Source organism: Oncorhynchus gorbuscha, linkage group LG05 (genome assembly GCF_021184085.1).
Source record: "Oncorhynchus gorbuscha isolate QuinsamMale2020 ecotype Even-year linkage group LG05, OgorEven_v1.0, whole genome shotgun sequence".
NCBI classification, from domain to species: Eukaryota; Metazoa; Chordata; class Actinopteri; order Salmoniformes; family Salmonidae; genus Oncorhynchus; species Oncorhynchus gorbuscha.
Genome location: NC_060177.1, coordinates 39,256,212 through 39,271,349, shown reverse-complemented (window position 1 = coordinate 39,271,349; position 15,138 = coordinate 39,256,212). Strand labels below are relative to the sequence as shown.

The following is a 15,138-nucleotide window of genomic DNA, read 5'->3' as shown; positions in this document are numbered from 1 at the left end:
CATTAGTAATGTTTTACGAAATCCAATTCCAACACACAGCTTTGTGTTAAATGCTGCCTGTTGATTGCAATTGGCCTGTATGGTATTAAAAAAAAGGTGGCATGTGTTGTTTCAAAAAATATTTGAAATTACCTGAATTCCTACCAAAATTCCTGGATATTATTGATTTCATATCTCTCATTCAAAGTGCTCTGTAGTTTAGTTGGTAGAGCAAGGCGCTTGCAATGCCAGGATAGTGGGTTTGATTCCTGGAACTACCCATACGTGAAATGTATGCACGCATGACTGTAAGTCACTTTGGATAACAGCGGCTGCTAAATGGTATATATTTATACATTATATATATACACTGCTCAAAAAAATAAAGGGAACACTTAAACAACACAATGTAACTCCAAGTCAATCACACTTCTGTGAAATCAAACTGTCCACTTAGGAACCAACACTGATTGACAATAAATTTCACATGCTGTTGTGCAAATGGAATAGACAACAGGTGGAGATTATAGGAAATTAGCAAGACACCCCCAATAAAGGAGTGGTTCTGCAGGCGGTGACCACAGACAACTTCTCAGTTCCTATGCTTCCTGGCTGATGTTTTGGTCACTTTTGAATGCTGGCGGTGCTTTCACTCTAGTGATAGCATGAGACGGAGTCTACAACCCAAACAAGTGGCTCAGGTAGTGCACCTCATCCAGGATGGTACATCAATGCGAGCTGTGACAGGAAGGTTTGCTGTCTGTCAGCGTAGTGTCCAGAGCATGGGGGCGCTACCAGGAGACAGGCCAGTACATCAGTAGACATGGAGGAGGCCGTAGGAGGGCAACAACCCAGGAGCAGGACCGCTACCTCCGCCTTTGGGCATGGAGGAGCAGGAGGAGCACTGCTAGAGCCCTGCAAAATGACCTCCAGCAGGCCACAAATGTGCATTTGTCTGCTCAAACGGTCAGAAACAGACTCCATGAGGGTGGTATGAGGGCCCGACGTCCACAGGTGGGGGTTGTGCTTTACAGCCCAACACCGTGCAGGACGTTTGGCATTTGCCAGAGAACACCAAGATTGGCAAATTCGCCACTGGTGCCCTGTGCTCTTCACAGATGAAAGCAGGTTCACATGGAGCACATGTGACAGATGTGACAGAGTCTGGAGACGCCGTGGAGAACGTTCTGCTGCCTGCAACATCCTCCAGCATGACCGGTTTGGCGGTGGGTCAGTCATGGTGTGGGTGGCATTTCTTTGGGGGGCCGCACAGCGCTCCATGTGCTTGCCAGAGGTAGCCTGACTGCCATTAGGTACCGAGATTAGATCCTTAGAACCCTTGTGAGACCATATACTGGTGCGGTTGGCCCTGGGTTCCTTCTAATGCAAGACAATGCTAGACCTCATGTGGCTGGAGTGTGTCAGCAGTTCCTGCAAGAGGAAGGCATTGATGCTATGGACTGGCCCGCCCGTTCCCCAGACCTGAATCCAATTGAGCACATCTGGGACATCATGTCTCGCTCCATCCACAGACTGGACAGACTGTCCAGGAGTTGGCGGATGCTTGAGTCCAGGTCTGGGAGGAGATCCCTCAGGAGACCATCCGCCACCTTATCAGGAGCATGCCCAGGCGTTGTAGGGAGGTCATACAGGCACGTAAAGTGTTGAATATCTTGCTCCATTATACAGCTGTTACATTTATCAGAACTGTATTTTTGACCTTTTATACATTTTGACGACCCTTTCTAAAACAACCGTATGTTGTCATAGAATCACATGTTTACCTTCAAAGCTCCATAAAATAGTGTATTACATAAAGCAGGTTGCTGTGACGACAGCAATTTGAGTCTGCGTCGTGTTGATTGGTAACCTCACTCCTCAGTTTGAAATGTCTCTACCCGCACAATAGAGTTGCTAGGTTTACGGTGGCGCAGCTGGCTAAGATGTTGTCAAGAGGGCGGTCACATGTGATTACGAGACAGAGGATTCGGGATCACTCCCAGTGGTGGGAGAAGTGAGAAGTGCTTACCTGTAGCAGTTGTTGTGGAACTTGTTGTAAGAAGACAGTGTGATGAGGCCTCCCCAGGCTGCTGACAGAGAGAAGAAGATCTGGGTGGCAGCATCCTTCCACACCTAGAGTAACACACACTCACTGTTAGACACAGAAGGATGGGCGGAGAAATGTGTGTGTGTGTGATCGCATTTGTCTGAGAGTCTATTTGTGTGCCTGTGCGCACTTACGTGTGTGTATGTATACCTTAGCATCATTGAGTTTCTCCCACTTGGGTGTGATGAAGTAGAGGATGCCGTCACCAGCCCCTGGGAGGGTCACTCCTCTGAACAACAGAATGACCAGAACCACATAGGGGAACGTAGCTGTGAAATACACCACCTAGGAGATGGGAGAGGAAGAACAAAACGAAGGGAGTTAGCAGGTTGTGTGATAATGCACTGATTCAACACTTTAAGTTTAAAAACAAACCCACTTGAGAGCAACATTACATATTAATTCACAGAACTAAACACTTTCTTTTATGGTTCTGGGATTTCACAGAGGGAAATTATTCAAATCCAAAGGAGGTTAAAGGAGGTACCACATGAGCAGAGAGAGAGATATTTCTCTTACTTTCCCTGATGACTTGATTCCTTTGGCCAGGGAGAGGTAGACTATCAACCAGGCCAGCAACAAGCAGCCTGCGAGGGGCCAGCGGATGTCTCCAGGGTACTCTATCCCTTTGGAGATGTGCAAGACATTATACCTAGAGAGAGAGAGAGAGAGAGAGAGAGAGAGAGAGAGAGAGAGAGAGAGAGAGAGAGAGAGAGAGAGAGAGAGAGAGAGAGAGAGAGAGAGAGAGAGAGAGAGAGAGAGAGAGAGAGAGAGAGGAAGAGAGAGAGAGAGAGGAGGTTATTTCCCAATCACATAAAACAGTTATTTCAGATCTGACATTTATTATTCCTACATGTCAATCAATAGCGGGAAATCATAGTGTCTATACAGCCCAATAACTGTGACCTAATTATGTTAGAAAGGAAGTATCATCAGCCAACAGGCCTACTTCAAACATAGAACCTCTATGTAAATATGATGCAAGTTATTATTTATTATTTTTTTAATTACTATATCTGTATTGAATTATTTTTTAGCTGTTGTATTGTTTGCAAGGAAAGCTTGCAAGTATGCATTTCATTATACTGTGTACACTACACTGTATCCTTTGCATATGAAAAATAAACTTTGATTTGACTTACTTGAAGTACTCCTCGCTGGGGCTGACGTAAGTTTTGTTATCCGGATAGGTCATGTTAACCAGTTTGGTCAGGTTTCCAATGGCTTGAGCCGACAGGCAGAACGAGCTGTTCTTTACAGAGGTGATGTTTTTATCATGGAGGATGCACGTGTCTGTCACAACCAGGACAGACAGACAGACAGGTTTACATTCACTGTATCGAATCAGAGAAAATAAATATCTCAACAGTGACAGACAGACAGACATCTTTATAATCTGGTTTAAAAACTGTATCAACTCTCACAATTTTCTCTGGTGGTGGGTATAATGTAGAATAGATTCTTGCCCAGCATGTTTTATATGTGTAATGGTTATTTTTCTTGTAACAGAACTGTAAATACCAGTTGTGCTTATTATGAAATAACCTTTTTTCCCCAAATGTAGCGTACACTTAGAATAAACATAGAAACGTTAATCATGTTTGACAGAGTAGATCTAATTTCGCTTTGTATAATCATCATAAGTTTGTTATATTACCAATTAAACCTACGGGTTGACACAGCCTCAATGCCAGTGCAGACTCCTCAGAGGAGGAAGGGGAGGACCATCCTCCTCAGTGAATTTCATTTAAAAAATTAAACATTTAAAAATGTATAATTTTTAGATAAAACTATACTAAATATAATCACGTCACCAAATAATAGATTAAAACACAATATTTTGCAAAAAAGGTCTACAGTAGCCTCAACGGCACTCTGTGCGATAGCATGGTGTAGCTGGAGGACATCTAGCTTCCATCCTCCTATGAGTACATTGACTACAATACAAAACCTAGGAGGCTCATGGTTCCATAGACTTACACAGTAATTAAGACAACTTCCGGAGGACATCCTCCAACCTATCAGAGCTCTTGTAGCATGAACTGACATGTTGTCAACCCAATCAAAGGATCAGAGAATTAATCTAATACTGAAAGCATAAGCTACAGCTAGCTAGCACTGCAGTGCAAAAAATGTGATGAGTAGTTGACTCAGAGAGAGAAAGAAAATAGTTTTCAACTAATTAATTTCTTCCTAAATGAAGGAAAAGCAAGAGAGAAATAGAGAGAGAGATTTAGATTTAGTTCTATTACCTATGCTGCCTATGATGTTACTTTAGCTAATATGGTGACAATGATGTAGGCTGTGTGTAGCGGTTAGGCTTGGAAAGTTTTTTTGCCTGGTCATACAGCTGATGTCTTGTGCATTGAAGTCCACAAGTGAAGGGAAGAGGTGAAAGGTGGAGAGCACATAACGTAGATGCGAGAAGGAATACAATGTGGCTGCTATGAACCTGAGAACTGTATTTACCCATGATCAGGGGTGTAGCAGTCATTTTGGCCTGTTTATGAGTTGTGTATATGTTGTCTGACAAGGGTTATTCTGACTTGTTTTGTACACTAGAGAGCACTATATGTTGGGGTCATGGGTCACTGGTCATGTGTGCATATATGATATGCAGCTGTTCAGGGAAGATAGAAACCATTATACACAAGGCAGTTAGAAAAGCCAAGGCTAGCTTTTTCAAGCAGAAATTTGCTTCCTGCAACACTAACTCAAAAAAGTTCTGGGACACTGTAAAGTCCATGGAGAATAAGAACACCTCCTCCCAGCTGCCCACTGCACTGAAGATAGGAAACACTGTCACCACTGATAAATCCACCATAATTGAGAATTTCAATAAGCATTTTTCTACGGCTGGCCATGCTTTCCACCTGGCTACTTCTACCCCGGTCAACAGCACTGCATCCCCCAACAGCAACTCGCCCAAGCCTTCCCCATTTCTCCTTCTCCCAAATCCGTTCAGCTGATGTTCTGAAAGAGCTGCAAAATCTGGACCCCTACAAATCAGCCAGGCTAGACAATCTGGACCCTTTCTTTCTAAAATTATCTGCCAAAATTGTTGCCACCCTTATTACTAGCCTGTTCAACCTCTCTTTCGTGTCATCTGCGATTCCCAAAGATTGGAAAGCAGCTGCGGTCATCCCCCTCTTCAAAGAGGGGGACACTCTTGACCCAAACTGCTACAGACCTATATCTATTCTACCATGCCTTTCTAAGGTCTTCGAAAGCCAAGTCAACAAACAGATTACCGACCATTTCGAATCTCACCATACCTTCTCTGCTATGCAATCTGGTTTCAGAACTGGTCATGGGTGCACCTCAGCCACGCTCAAGGTCCTAAACGATATCTTAACCGCCATCGATAAGAAACATTACTGTGCAGCCGTATTCATTGATCTGGCCAAGGATTTCGACTCTGTCAATCACCACATCCTCATCGGCAGACTCGACAGCCTTGGTTTCTCAAATGATTGCCTCGCCTGGTTCACCAACTACTTCTCTGATAGAGTTCAGTGTGTCAAATCGGAGGGTCTGCTGTCCTGACCTCTGGCAGTCTCTATGGGGGTGCCACAGGGTTCAATTCTTGGACCGACTCTCTTCTCTGTATACATCAATGAGGTCGCTCTTGCTGCTGGTGAGTCTCTTATCAAACTCTACGCAGACGACACCATTCTGTATACTTCTGGCCCTTCTTTGGACACTGTGTTAACAACCCTCCAGGCAAGCTTCAATGCCATACAACTCTCCTTCTGTGGCCTCCAATTGCTCTTAAATACAAGTAAAACTAAATGCATGCTCTTCAACCAATCGCTACCTGCACCTACCCGCCTGTCCAACATCACTACTCTGGATGGCTCTTACTTAGAATACGTGGACAACTACAAATACTTAGGTGTCTGGTTAGACTGTAAACTCTCCTTCCAGACCCATATCAAACATCTCCAATACAAAGTTAAATCTAGAATTGGCTTCCTATTTCGTAACAAAGCATCCTTCACTCATGCTGCCAAACATACCCTTGTAAAACTGACCATCCTACCAATCCTCGACTTTGGCGATGTCGTTTACAAAATAGCCTCCAATACCCTACTCAACAAATTGGATGCAGTCTATCACAGTGCAATCCGTTTTGTCACTAAAGCCCCATATACTACCCACCATTGCGACCTGTACGCTCTCGTTGGCTGGCCCTCGCTTCATACTCGTCGCCAAACCCACTGGCTCCATGTCATCTACAAGACCCTGGTAGGTAAAGTCCCCCCTTATCTCAGCTCGCTGGTCACCATAGCATCTCCCACCTGTAGCACACGCTCCAGCAGGTATATCTCTCTGGTCACCCCCAAAACCAATTCTTTCTTTGGCCGCCTCTCCTTCCAGTTCTCTGCTGCCAATGACTGGAACGAACTACAAAAATCTCTGAAACTGGAAACACTTATCTCCCTCACTAGCTTTAAGCACCAACTGTCAGAGCAGCTCACATATTACTGCACCTGTACATAGACCACCTATAATTTAGCCCAAACAACTACCTCTTTCCCAACTGTATTTTATTTATTTATTTATTTTGCTCCTTTGCACCCATTTACATTTACATTTAAGTCATTTAGCAGACGCTCTTATCCAGAGCGACTTACAAATTGCACCCCATTATTTTCATTTCTACTTTGCACATTCTTCCATTGCAAAACTACCATTCCAGTGTTTTACTTGCTATATTGTACTTACTTTGCCACCATGGCCTTTTTTTTGCCTTTACCTCCATTCTCACCTCATTTGCTCACATTGTATATAGACTTGTTTATACTGTATTATTGACTGTATGTTTGTTTTACTCCATGTGTAACTCTGTGTCATTGTATCTGTCGAACTGCTTTGCTTTAACTTGGCCAGGTCGCAATTGTAAATGAGAACTTGTTCTCAACTTGCCTACCTGGTTAAATAAAGGTGAAATAAATCAAATAAAAATATAGGTAGCACATGTGACCAGGAAGGTTTAGCACAGGTAAGGGGAGAGCACATACAGTTCTTACCGTATAACATAGATGGCTTATAGAATGCATCTCTCTGCACCTTTTGTGTACGAGCTATTTATATTTATATACACAATAAATGGGAACGCCACCCCAAAAGAGTAATGTTTGGAAAGCTGATTTTTAACCTATCGCTGTTACATTTAACTGGGTGAATGGATTATGAATGACAGTCATCCAATATGCTGTAATAGAAATAAGGCCATGCTCATAAAAAAAATCATCTGAAACGGCACTGACCGCCACTGATCAATGCTATTCAAGGATACAGAGGAGAAAGACCGGGGAGAGTACAGTTACTGTAATTGAACAGGAGAGGGCAGTCTGGCGCACACTGCGGCACTGCAGCAACTGTACTACAGTAAATGTGTCAAGCAAGCAACTTTTGTGCTGAATTCACTAAAATGCAACAGACAAAACAGGCATTTTCTTAATCAAATTTCGATTTTTTTTTTCCACCATGCAACTAGGAGAAAATTATCCGGTCATAATGGGAGCCTTTCTTTTATCAATTTATCCTCTTTTTTTAACAATAAATTGTAGCCCAATGTAACCTAAAAACAATTACTCATAATTGCACCAGTGAAAAACTACTTTGTCTACTTAGCCTACACCTTAATATGGAAAATACACATTTTGTATAACTGCTTTGTGCTCATGACGTGTTTAGGGTAGAATAAAGATATAATCAGGAGAAAAAACATCACACATGTAACCTACACACAGTTGAAAAAAGAACTTGAGACCCACAGAAGAAATATAAAAATCTATATAATAAACCTAGTAAGCAAAAGTAGCACTTTTTGGATGTAAATTAAACTCGAAAACATTGCTTAAAATAACTGGCCACTCAACACTATAGGTCAGGTTACAGAAAGAGACCTTAGCTGAGGGGTGCGTTGCGCATTGCGCAATGGTGATGGGATGCCTATGTGTATGCGTGTGCGCGCATGCACGATAGTGTGTGCGTTCTGGCGCATTGTGGTCTTACCTAAGAGAAGCATGTCTTTGTCCTTACAGTCCAACGTGTTCCACTCGTTCTTACAGTTAGCCCATGGCAGTGAGCCCTTCAACGAAGCGAACAGGTAGTACAGTGTCCAGCACATAATAATGTTATAGTATATGGCTATCAAGACAGATATTATCAACATGGCAATCCCGCAACCTAAAATAAATAAATGAGACGAAATATATAAATTACTCTTAAGCAGGCAGAGGAGCTTGATCAAAAGTGATTATATCATAATAAGTAGTTTTCCTTTTTTTTTCCTGAAGTTCGAGTATGTTACAAGTTTTAAATACGTTACTTTATGAGTTTGGATCGCAGCCTGTATATGCGCAGTTTACCTTGCAGAGCCGGGATGGCTTTCCACACGGACACGGGGCCCTGGCTGGCAAACTGACCCAGGGAAACCTCCAATAAAAAGATAGGGATCCCGGCGAGGCACAACATTATCAGGTAGGGGATCAAAAAAGCACCTATATGCACAGGGAAACGGGGAAGCATTTCAAAGTAGCGCACAGGTACAACTGAAAAGAGATTACTCAAACTTGGCACACATGATTTAAACAGAAGGCTATAATAGACTTAAATCGACTTCCTTTCTCATGAAATAAAGAGATTATGTATAACGGGTAATAATGAAATAAATGTGACATATTACTAGGGCTATATTTCTATTTAGTTTGGTCTACACTCTATGCATTATTATATTGTAGTTACCTTATACATCTAATTAGGCTACATGCAAGGGAAGCAAATAAGTATAACACCTGCGTTGTAAACCTTCATTCATAAGTTAGGTTGTAGCAACCTCATGATGGGTATAGGGAAAATTTGAGTATCAGTATCATGCCTTAACCTATCGCTGGATAAGTGAATGACACTTATCCAATATGCTGTAATAGAAAAAAGCTCATAAAAAAAATCACGTGTTATACTTATTTGCTTCCTTTGCATGTAACCTAATTAGTTGTATAAGGTAATTAATGAGTGTAGACCAAACTAAATTGAAATGAAGATAGGCCTAGTAATAATAATAATCACAATAATATACATAATATTTTATTTACAGATCTGATTATCAATCATAAAGCCTAAATAAATGAACTAAAATGCACGAGAAAGAGTAGTCTCCTAGAAGCTGAAAAATAATGTTAGCTAGACGCGTTCTATAACTGTTTAGAAAATGTGTCATAATAAAAAGTCGCCTATTTTCTTTGAGAATAGAAAGCAAACAAACAGGAAAGTCAAGAATATGTTTTCCGACACTCATTTCAACTCCAATGATATAGCCTAGCAAGTGAATTATTTTAAAGTAATGTATTTTCGTTTGACAATGTTAAAATACGTTAAGCATACTGTTGTTTAAACCATGGCAAAACAACCATACAAATCATCCACGATATGAACACAATTAAATCGACTTATTCCCATTGTGTTCCTCGAATTTAATTAAATCGTCAATTTCGTTCATATCAATTATGGGTGATGCCAAACATCTAAATCTATCATTGTGGAGCAATGGAATATCTAAGTCAAATAACACTGATACATTTTGGGATACGTTTTATTTATTCTCCGCATTTAGGTGCTTGTGCATTTACAACGTTAGTGACATTTGCAGTGCAGGTACATTCTCAACTCAACACTCCCCTTACCTCCACCATTTTGGAAGGCAAGGTATGGAAACCTCCACACGTTTCCCAGTCCCACGGCATAACCAACCATGGACAGGATGAAATCCAATTTATTAGTCCAGTTTCCCCTGGCCTTATTCTCATCTCCACTCTCGTCCTCCTGGGAAAAACAGTGGATTTTAGTGGTTTCATGTACATTAAGTAACCATATTGGACTTCAATTTAGTATAGCCTATCATTAAAACGTCTCAGATCCCAAACCCCTTGCCTTTCTGGGCGAACGATTCGTTTCGTTATTCGATCTATTAAATTGGCCACAAGTCTAGGCTATTTGCAACAATCAGAAAACACAAATGCACTCCGCTTCAACGCACACAACAATCGCGGGAATACCACTATTTGATTGATGCGAGCATTTTAAAACATGACGGGACAAATTCATATGAATATTCATAAATACGGATCATTCAAATGTCCTAATTTCTGATTCCGTGCCAAGAGGGGTAGGGAGACCGGGACCAAGCTTATCAATGGAGCACTGTCATAAAGGCGCACGGGCGGGAGACTAGAGTGAGAGGAGGAGAGTGGCGAGGAATGCCCTCGCGGGGATTGGAACAATGGGCAGAATGCGCAGCCTTATGTAACCCATTGCCAAGCGCTGTCATGGGTTTACTGAGACCAATCCCGAGAGAGCATGATGCGGGGTTTCTATCCCTCTTTCTATCTATACCTGACACACGGAGCAGCGCAGTGCGGGGGGATATACCATTACCGTACGCTGATACACAAACAACCATTTTACAGTAGGCATATTCCTTTATCTTACTGCAGTGGGAAGATTCTTTCCATTCAGCACTTTCAGGAGGACGTTTTAGACCAACTCTATATTTTGATAATTACCTACAATAACTGGGAATTATTCGAAACTATTATATTGGTGAATTCTATTCGATTTATAGACAATTGCAACCTATGGTTACTGCATCTGGCCATCGCAAATTGAAACTCACTTGAATAGGCTATATAGATCATATCCTCTCAAATCACCCATCAGCGTCAGGCTCCAGAGCTGCACTATCTCAGGAGTCCCATGGGACCGTAATTACAACTTCTCAGCCGCAGCATGTCACCCCCACCTCGGCCTCCTTATCCGTGAAAGACCCGATAACACCACAGCCAATTCTCTATTTTAATAGGCAATACAGGTTGCATGTCAGATAGATCACCATTCGCTCCAAACCGCGGTTCGTCTTGTAATCCAGAAACCCCCCTCTAAGCTCTCCTGACCCCGGTTGGGCTATCCTCCCGTATCGAAATAATTCGTTTGAGCCCACTTACCCCCGTCACCGCGCCGGGCTGAACAGACGTGTTGCCATCTGCGCCCAGAATGATGGTGGTCTGACTCATGGTGGTCCAGTTGCCCGACGCATTGTTGTGATCCCCGGTAGCTTTAAGCGGGTCCCCGCACTGGACAGGGACAACCCGGGCAGCAGAACCACCAACTGAGCTGGTGGAATCCTTACGTAAGGCCGAGTTCGCAGCCACGGATCCAGGCACCGCCGGAGCGGCATTTTTAAATGTTCCATAGACTTTACTGACTTCTCCCGGTTTATTTTCCGTGGGACAGAAAGTTTTGCTCTCGTTGGATGGTGCTGGCTGAGGGGCCGGGTAAGCGGCGGACGTTTGGTTAAGGGCATTATACGGTTTGTTTGTTGAAACTCCCACCGCTCCCTCCGGCTGGTGCAACGGTTTAAAACCGGTAGGAGCATTGGCCGGCTGTTTGGTCATCTCTCTCTGGTCGGAGAAATCCTGCAAAATGTCATTTACAGATGAGGCTTAGCACACAAGACAATGGATAAAACAAATATATAAAAAGGTTTTACAAACAGAAACACTTTAAGATGCATTTACCAGGTCGGTGTTAGCACTACTAGGCTATGAATTGAGAATGAAATGATTTTAGCGCTACTATGTTCAGATCAAACCTATAGGCTAATCACCTACAATAAAAACGAATGCAGCAGTGGTGGTTGTTTCTGCAGTATTTTAAAAGCCCTTTGTCGCATGTTTTGGCTCCGCTGCTCTGGGCTTCAGATCACGGTCTGCGGGAGTTTGCTTCTCCTGTTCGCAAGATTCTTTAATTTTACGCCCCATTCCCCCCATGTCATTCAGCTCCACACAGCTACTGATTTTTATGGGCAATAGACAAGCTGCCGGGCTCTTGACAGCTCCCCTCTCCCTGGCAGGCATATATGATCACTGGCACCAGGCTACAGCTCTGAGAGGACCCGGGCGTGCAGAAATACAAATGACTATCTCCGCATATATTGCCTAACCAAGAGGAAACAAAGCAATATAAGAGAGCGCGGGATGTCTAAACACAAACGTGCTACATTTAAATTGAAGTTTAAAAAAAATGTAAAAAGAGATACCGTTTATGTGTGTTTTATCTAGCACCTTGCATATAGGCTATTAAAAGGACACGCTCTGTTTTCGTTTCTCTTAAATTGAAAACAAATACATTCAAGACAAATAGCCCTACTTGAAGTCCTTGATTGGAAAATATCGAACGAAATACAAGTGTTTTCGATTAAACTTAATGCATCTTTTGCTCAGAGATTGCAAAGTGAATGCAAGTTGTGAAAAGTTTTTGCACAATGGACAACGCACAACGCGGCTACTAAATATAACCTATTATCCAGCACGCAGTTTGAATAAACGAAAATATTTAAACAAAACGAACTTAGGCTGCTTCAACCATTTAGATAAAATAAGATAACTTGAATGACAAATGTAATGTAGAATTCAAAAAAAGAAACAAAGTATTTAACCTACTCACCATTTGTGAAGATGCTTAAGACGTGCTGACGTTGAAAAACAGCTGTAAAGAGAACTGGAAGAAGTAGGAGTGGATTTGGCCGTGCTCAGTGTAAAGCTTTCTATACCTCAGTGGGAAAGATTGGGTTTGCGTCAGTGCGGAGCAAGGTGCCCTTCGCTTGACATTTTCTTGATAATAAGAGTTTGATAAATCATTGGCCTTGGATTCTGATTTTTAAAGCGACACCGGGCGAAGACGCGCAGGATCGTGCCCATGTTGTCCACGCACATGCCGCTCAGTGTGTGCGTGTTTGGACTGACTCATTCACCAGCTGATTAATAATACACTTTTCTCGAGGGCATGTGTACGTACAGACGCGCTTGGGAGGATTTGCATGTAGGTCTACATACATTTTGGGGATGGAGAATGCATGCAAGCACTGCAATTCGTGAGCGAAAATGTACCATTCGTGGGAGATACGACGACACTGATGGGGAAACTATTTCGTTAAATGGTTTCTATTTTTGCTAAACTATGGGGTTTGTTCTGTTGTAAATATGCCTACTTTGCGTTTATGCTAATGAACATTTCTTAAGAAAGTAATATGTTGAAAACACTGAACATGTAGCTTTACATCTAGTATCATATATTACTTCTTTGGCCTATATTTTAATACTAGGAACACATAATTATATAGGCTACGACATATGATTATCAATATTAAAATGTGATTTTTCGTTTCCATAAAGCCTGTGTTAGTCAATATTTTTTTACAGGCTATTCAGTTTGGGCTATACTGTATATTTATCAAAAGTTATGAATATCCACCATAACAATTATTTACACCATTATCCTTGTACAAATATTTCTGAAGTGTGTGATGACAAACACTGCAGACTGCCGCAACGTATTTTTGTAAAGCCTCCGGGCTATATATAGGCTTTACTATGCTTCAAGGAATTTAAGCACACATGCGATATAGGGTTATACGTTTCTGTGTGCGTCACCGAGACAAGCACTGATCAAGTGTAGAAAAAAAGTGGGCGAGGTCTTCATGAAACGATTGAAGCTACTCATTTGTTAATCTCTTACGCAAGAAGGACATTCTTTTTTTTTTTTACACGTGGTCATTGGGGTATCGCGCTACACTGGAGGCTTTGGAACTTTCCCAGCACCACAAATAGCCTGCCCTAAAATACTGCATTGCGCACGGCATTGTTCAGCTTTTTCTTCCTTGTTAACGAAATGTAGCCCTCATTCAAAATTGGTTCATTCTCGTGCGAAAAATACCCGATGAGCATCCTATTGTGTTGTTATTCAGACAACTGTTATGCAACCAACCCAAACCCCTGAGAAAGATAAATAATCCGAATAACACCCAACCCGGCTGAAACGGTCCACCGACCTCGCAGTGTCTACGAGCACGTCACTGTAGTCCGCGTGCCTTATTAAATGTGCGATAATCACCTGCACGCAGAGCTGCGCCCGTGTGGCGAGCGCACCTCGTAAATCTGGGCCATAACAGATAAGGGCCTCTCGCTGCAAAATTAGCTGGCTGCTCCAAGGTTTAATTACTTTGTCAACAGGGAATAATTGTAATTGATTTTTGCCCCTCTTTCCTTGTACTTCTCACACCTTCCCAAAGACACAGAATGGGAGACGGCAGGAGACGTACTTTGAGTTCCCACTGTGGGGGAACCTTTTTGAAATGTAGGGTTCCTCGAGGAACCTTATTGAAAATAACAATAAAAAAGGATTAAAAACCTTAAGTTTTTGAACATTTTATTATTGACGACATTTAGCAATAATAATAAAAAAGAATAGCCTAATAATAAATATAATCTAATGACACAAAACATCCATGGGTAATTTAAGATTTGTCAAATGTATAGACCAATGTTGACATTTTAATTAGGTCTATTAAACATTAAACAACAATAATAAAAATGAAAACAATAAATCCAAAACAAAACAACAAGCCCATACTTTGGAGCAAACACTTAAAAAAATACATTTATATTATCCATATATTCCCTAGATATTATATTCGGAAAGTTTAAGATCTTGAAGTGGGTATGGCGTTACTTTAATGCAACACTTCACACATGGAAAGATTTGATTTGTGCTAATCAAATATTCACCGGTGTGACAGCAAAGTATGCTATAGTCCAAATTCTGATTTAAACCAATTACATAACCAGTGGTTACCAACCACCACAGACAGATGAAGGAATGGAGTTGCAAAGTCTGGGTGAAGCCCTGGAGAACACCCTATTGCCAAAACGGTGGAGGTTGGATTTGGAGATGATGAGATCAGAGGAGGCTGGTGGGAGGAGGTATAGGAGGACAGGCTCATTTCTGGCCCCCACTGAAGGCCAGGCACTCTTTCTTGCCTTATATTTTGGCTCAGGCAGAAAACATTGTTTGATGTAGTGATATTTCAGATAATCTGTAAGCAAGACATGTCATGGAAATCAGGTGGCGTTGGCATGTACTTGCACTATTGTTAAAGTTTTGTTGGTGACCTGGTATGCAGAAATCACTGAGCAGAGCTATAATTA

At 41.9% G+C, this 15,138-nt stretch overlaps 1 protein-coding gene across 1 annotated transcript in view; it reads right to left on the bottom strand.

Annotated features, from left to right (window-relative positions):
- Positions 1-11,547, bottom strand: part of LOC124034874 (sodium- and chloride-dependent glycine transporter 2-like) — a 41,636-nt gene extending 30,089 nt beyond the window's left edge. Inside the window, exons 1-8 of the mRNA XM_046348282.1 lie at positions 11,093-11,547; positions 9,781-9,926; positions 8,467-8,598; positions 8,111-8,284; positions 3,229-3,379; positions 2,606-2,738; positions 2,237-2,371; positions 2,009-2,112 (exon numbers count right to left, since the gene is read on the bottom strand). Of these exons, the coding sequence (XP_046204238.1) occupies positions 2,009-2,112; positions 2,237-2,371; positions 2,606-2,738; positions 3,229-3,379; positions 8,111-8,284; positions 8,467-8,598; positions 9,781-9,926; positions 11,093-11,547 (1,430 nt within the window). The remainder of the gene's footprint in view (positions 1-2,008; positions 2,113-2,236; positions 2,372-2,605; positions 2,739-3,228; positions 3,380-8,110; positions 8,285-8,466; positions 8,599-9,780; positions 9,927-11,092) is intronic.
- Between the last annotated feature and the right edge of the window lie 3,591 nt (positions 11,548-15,138).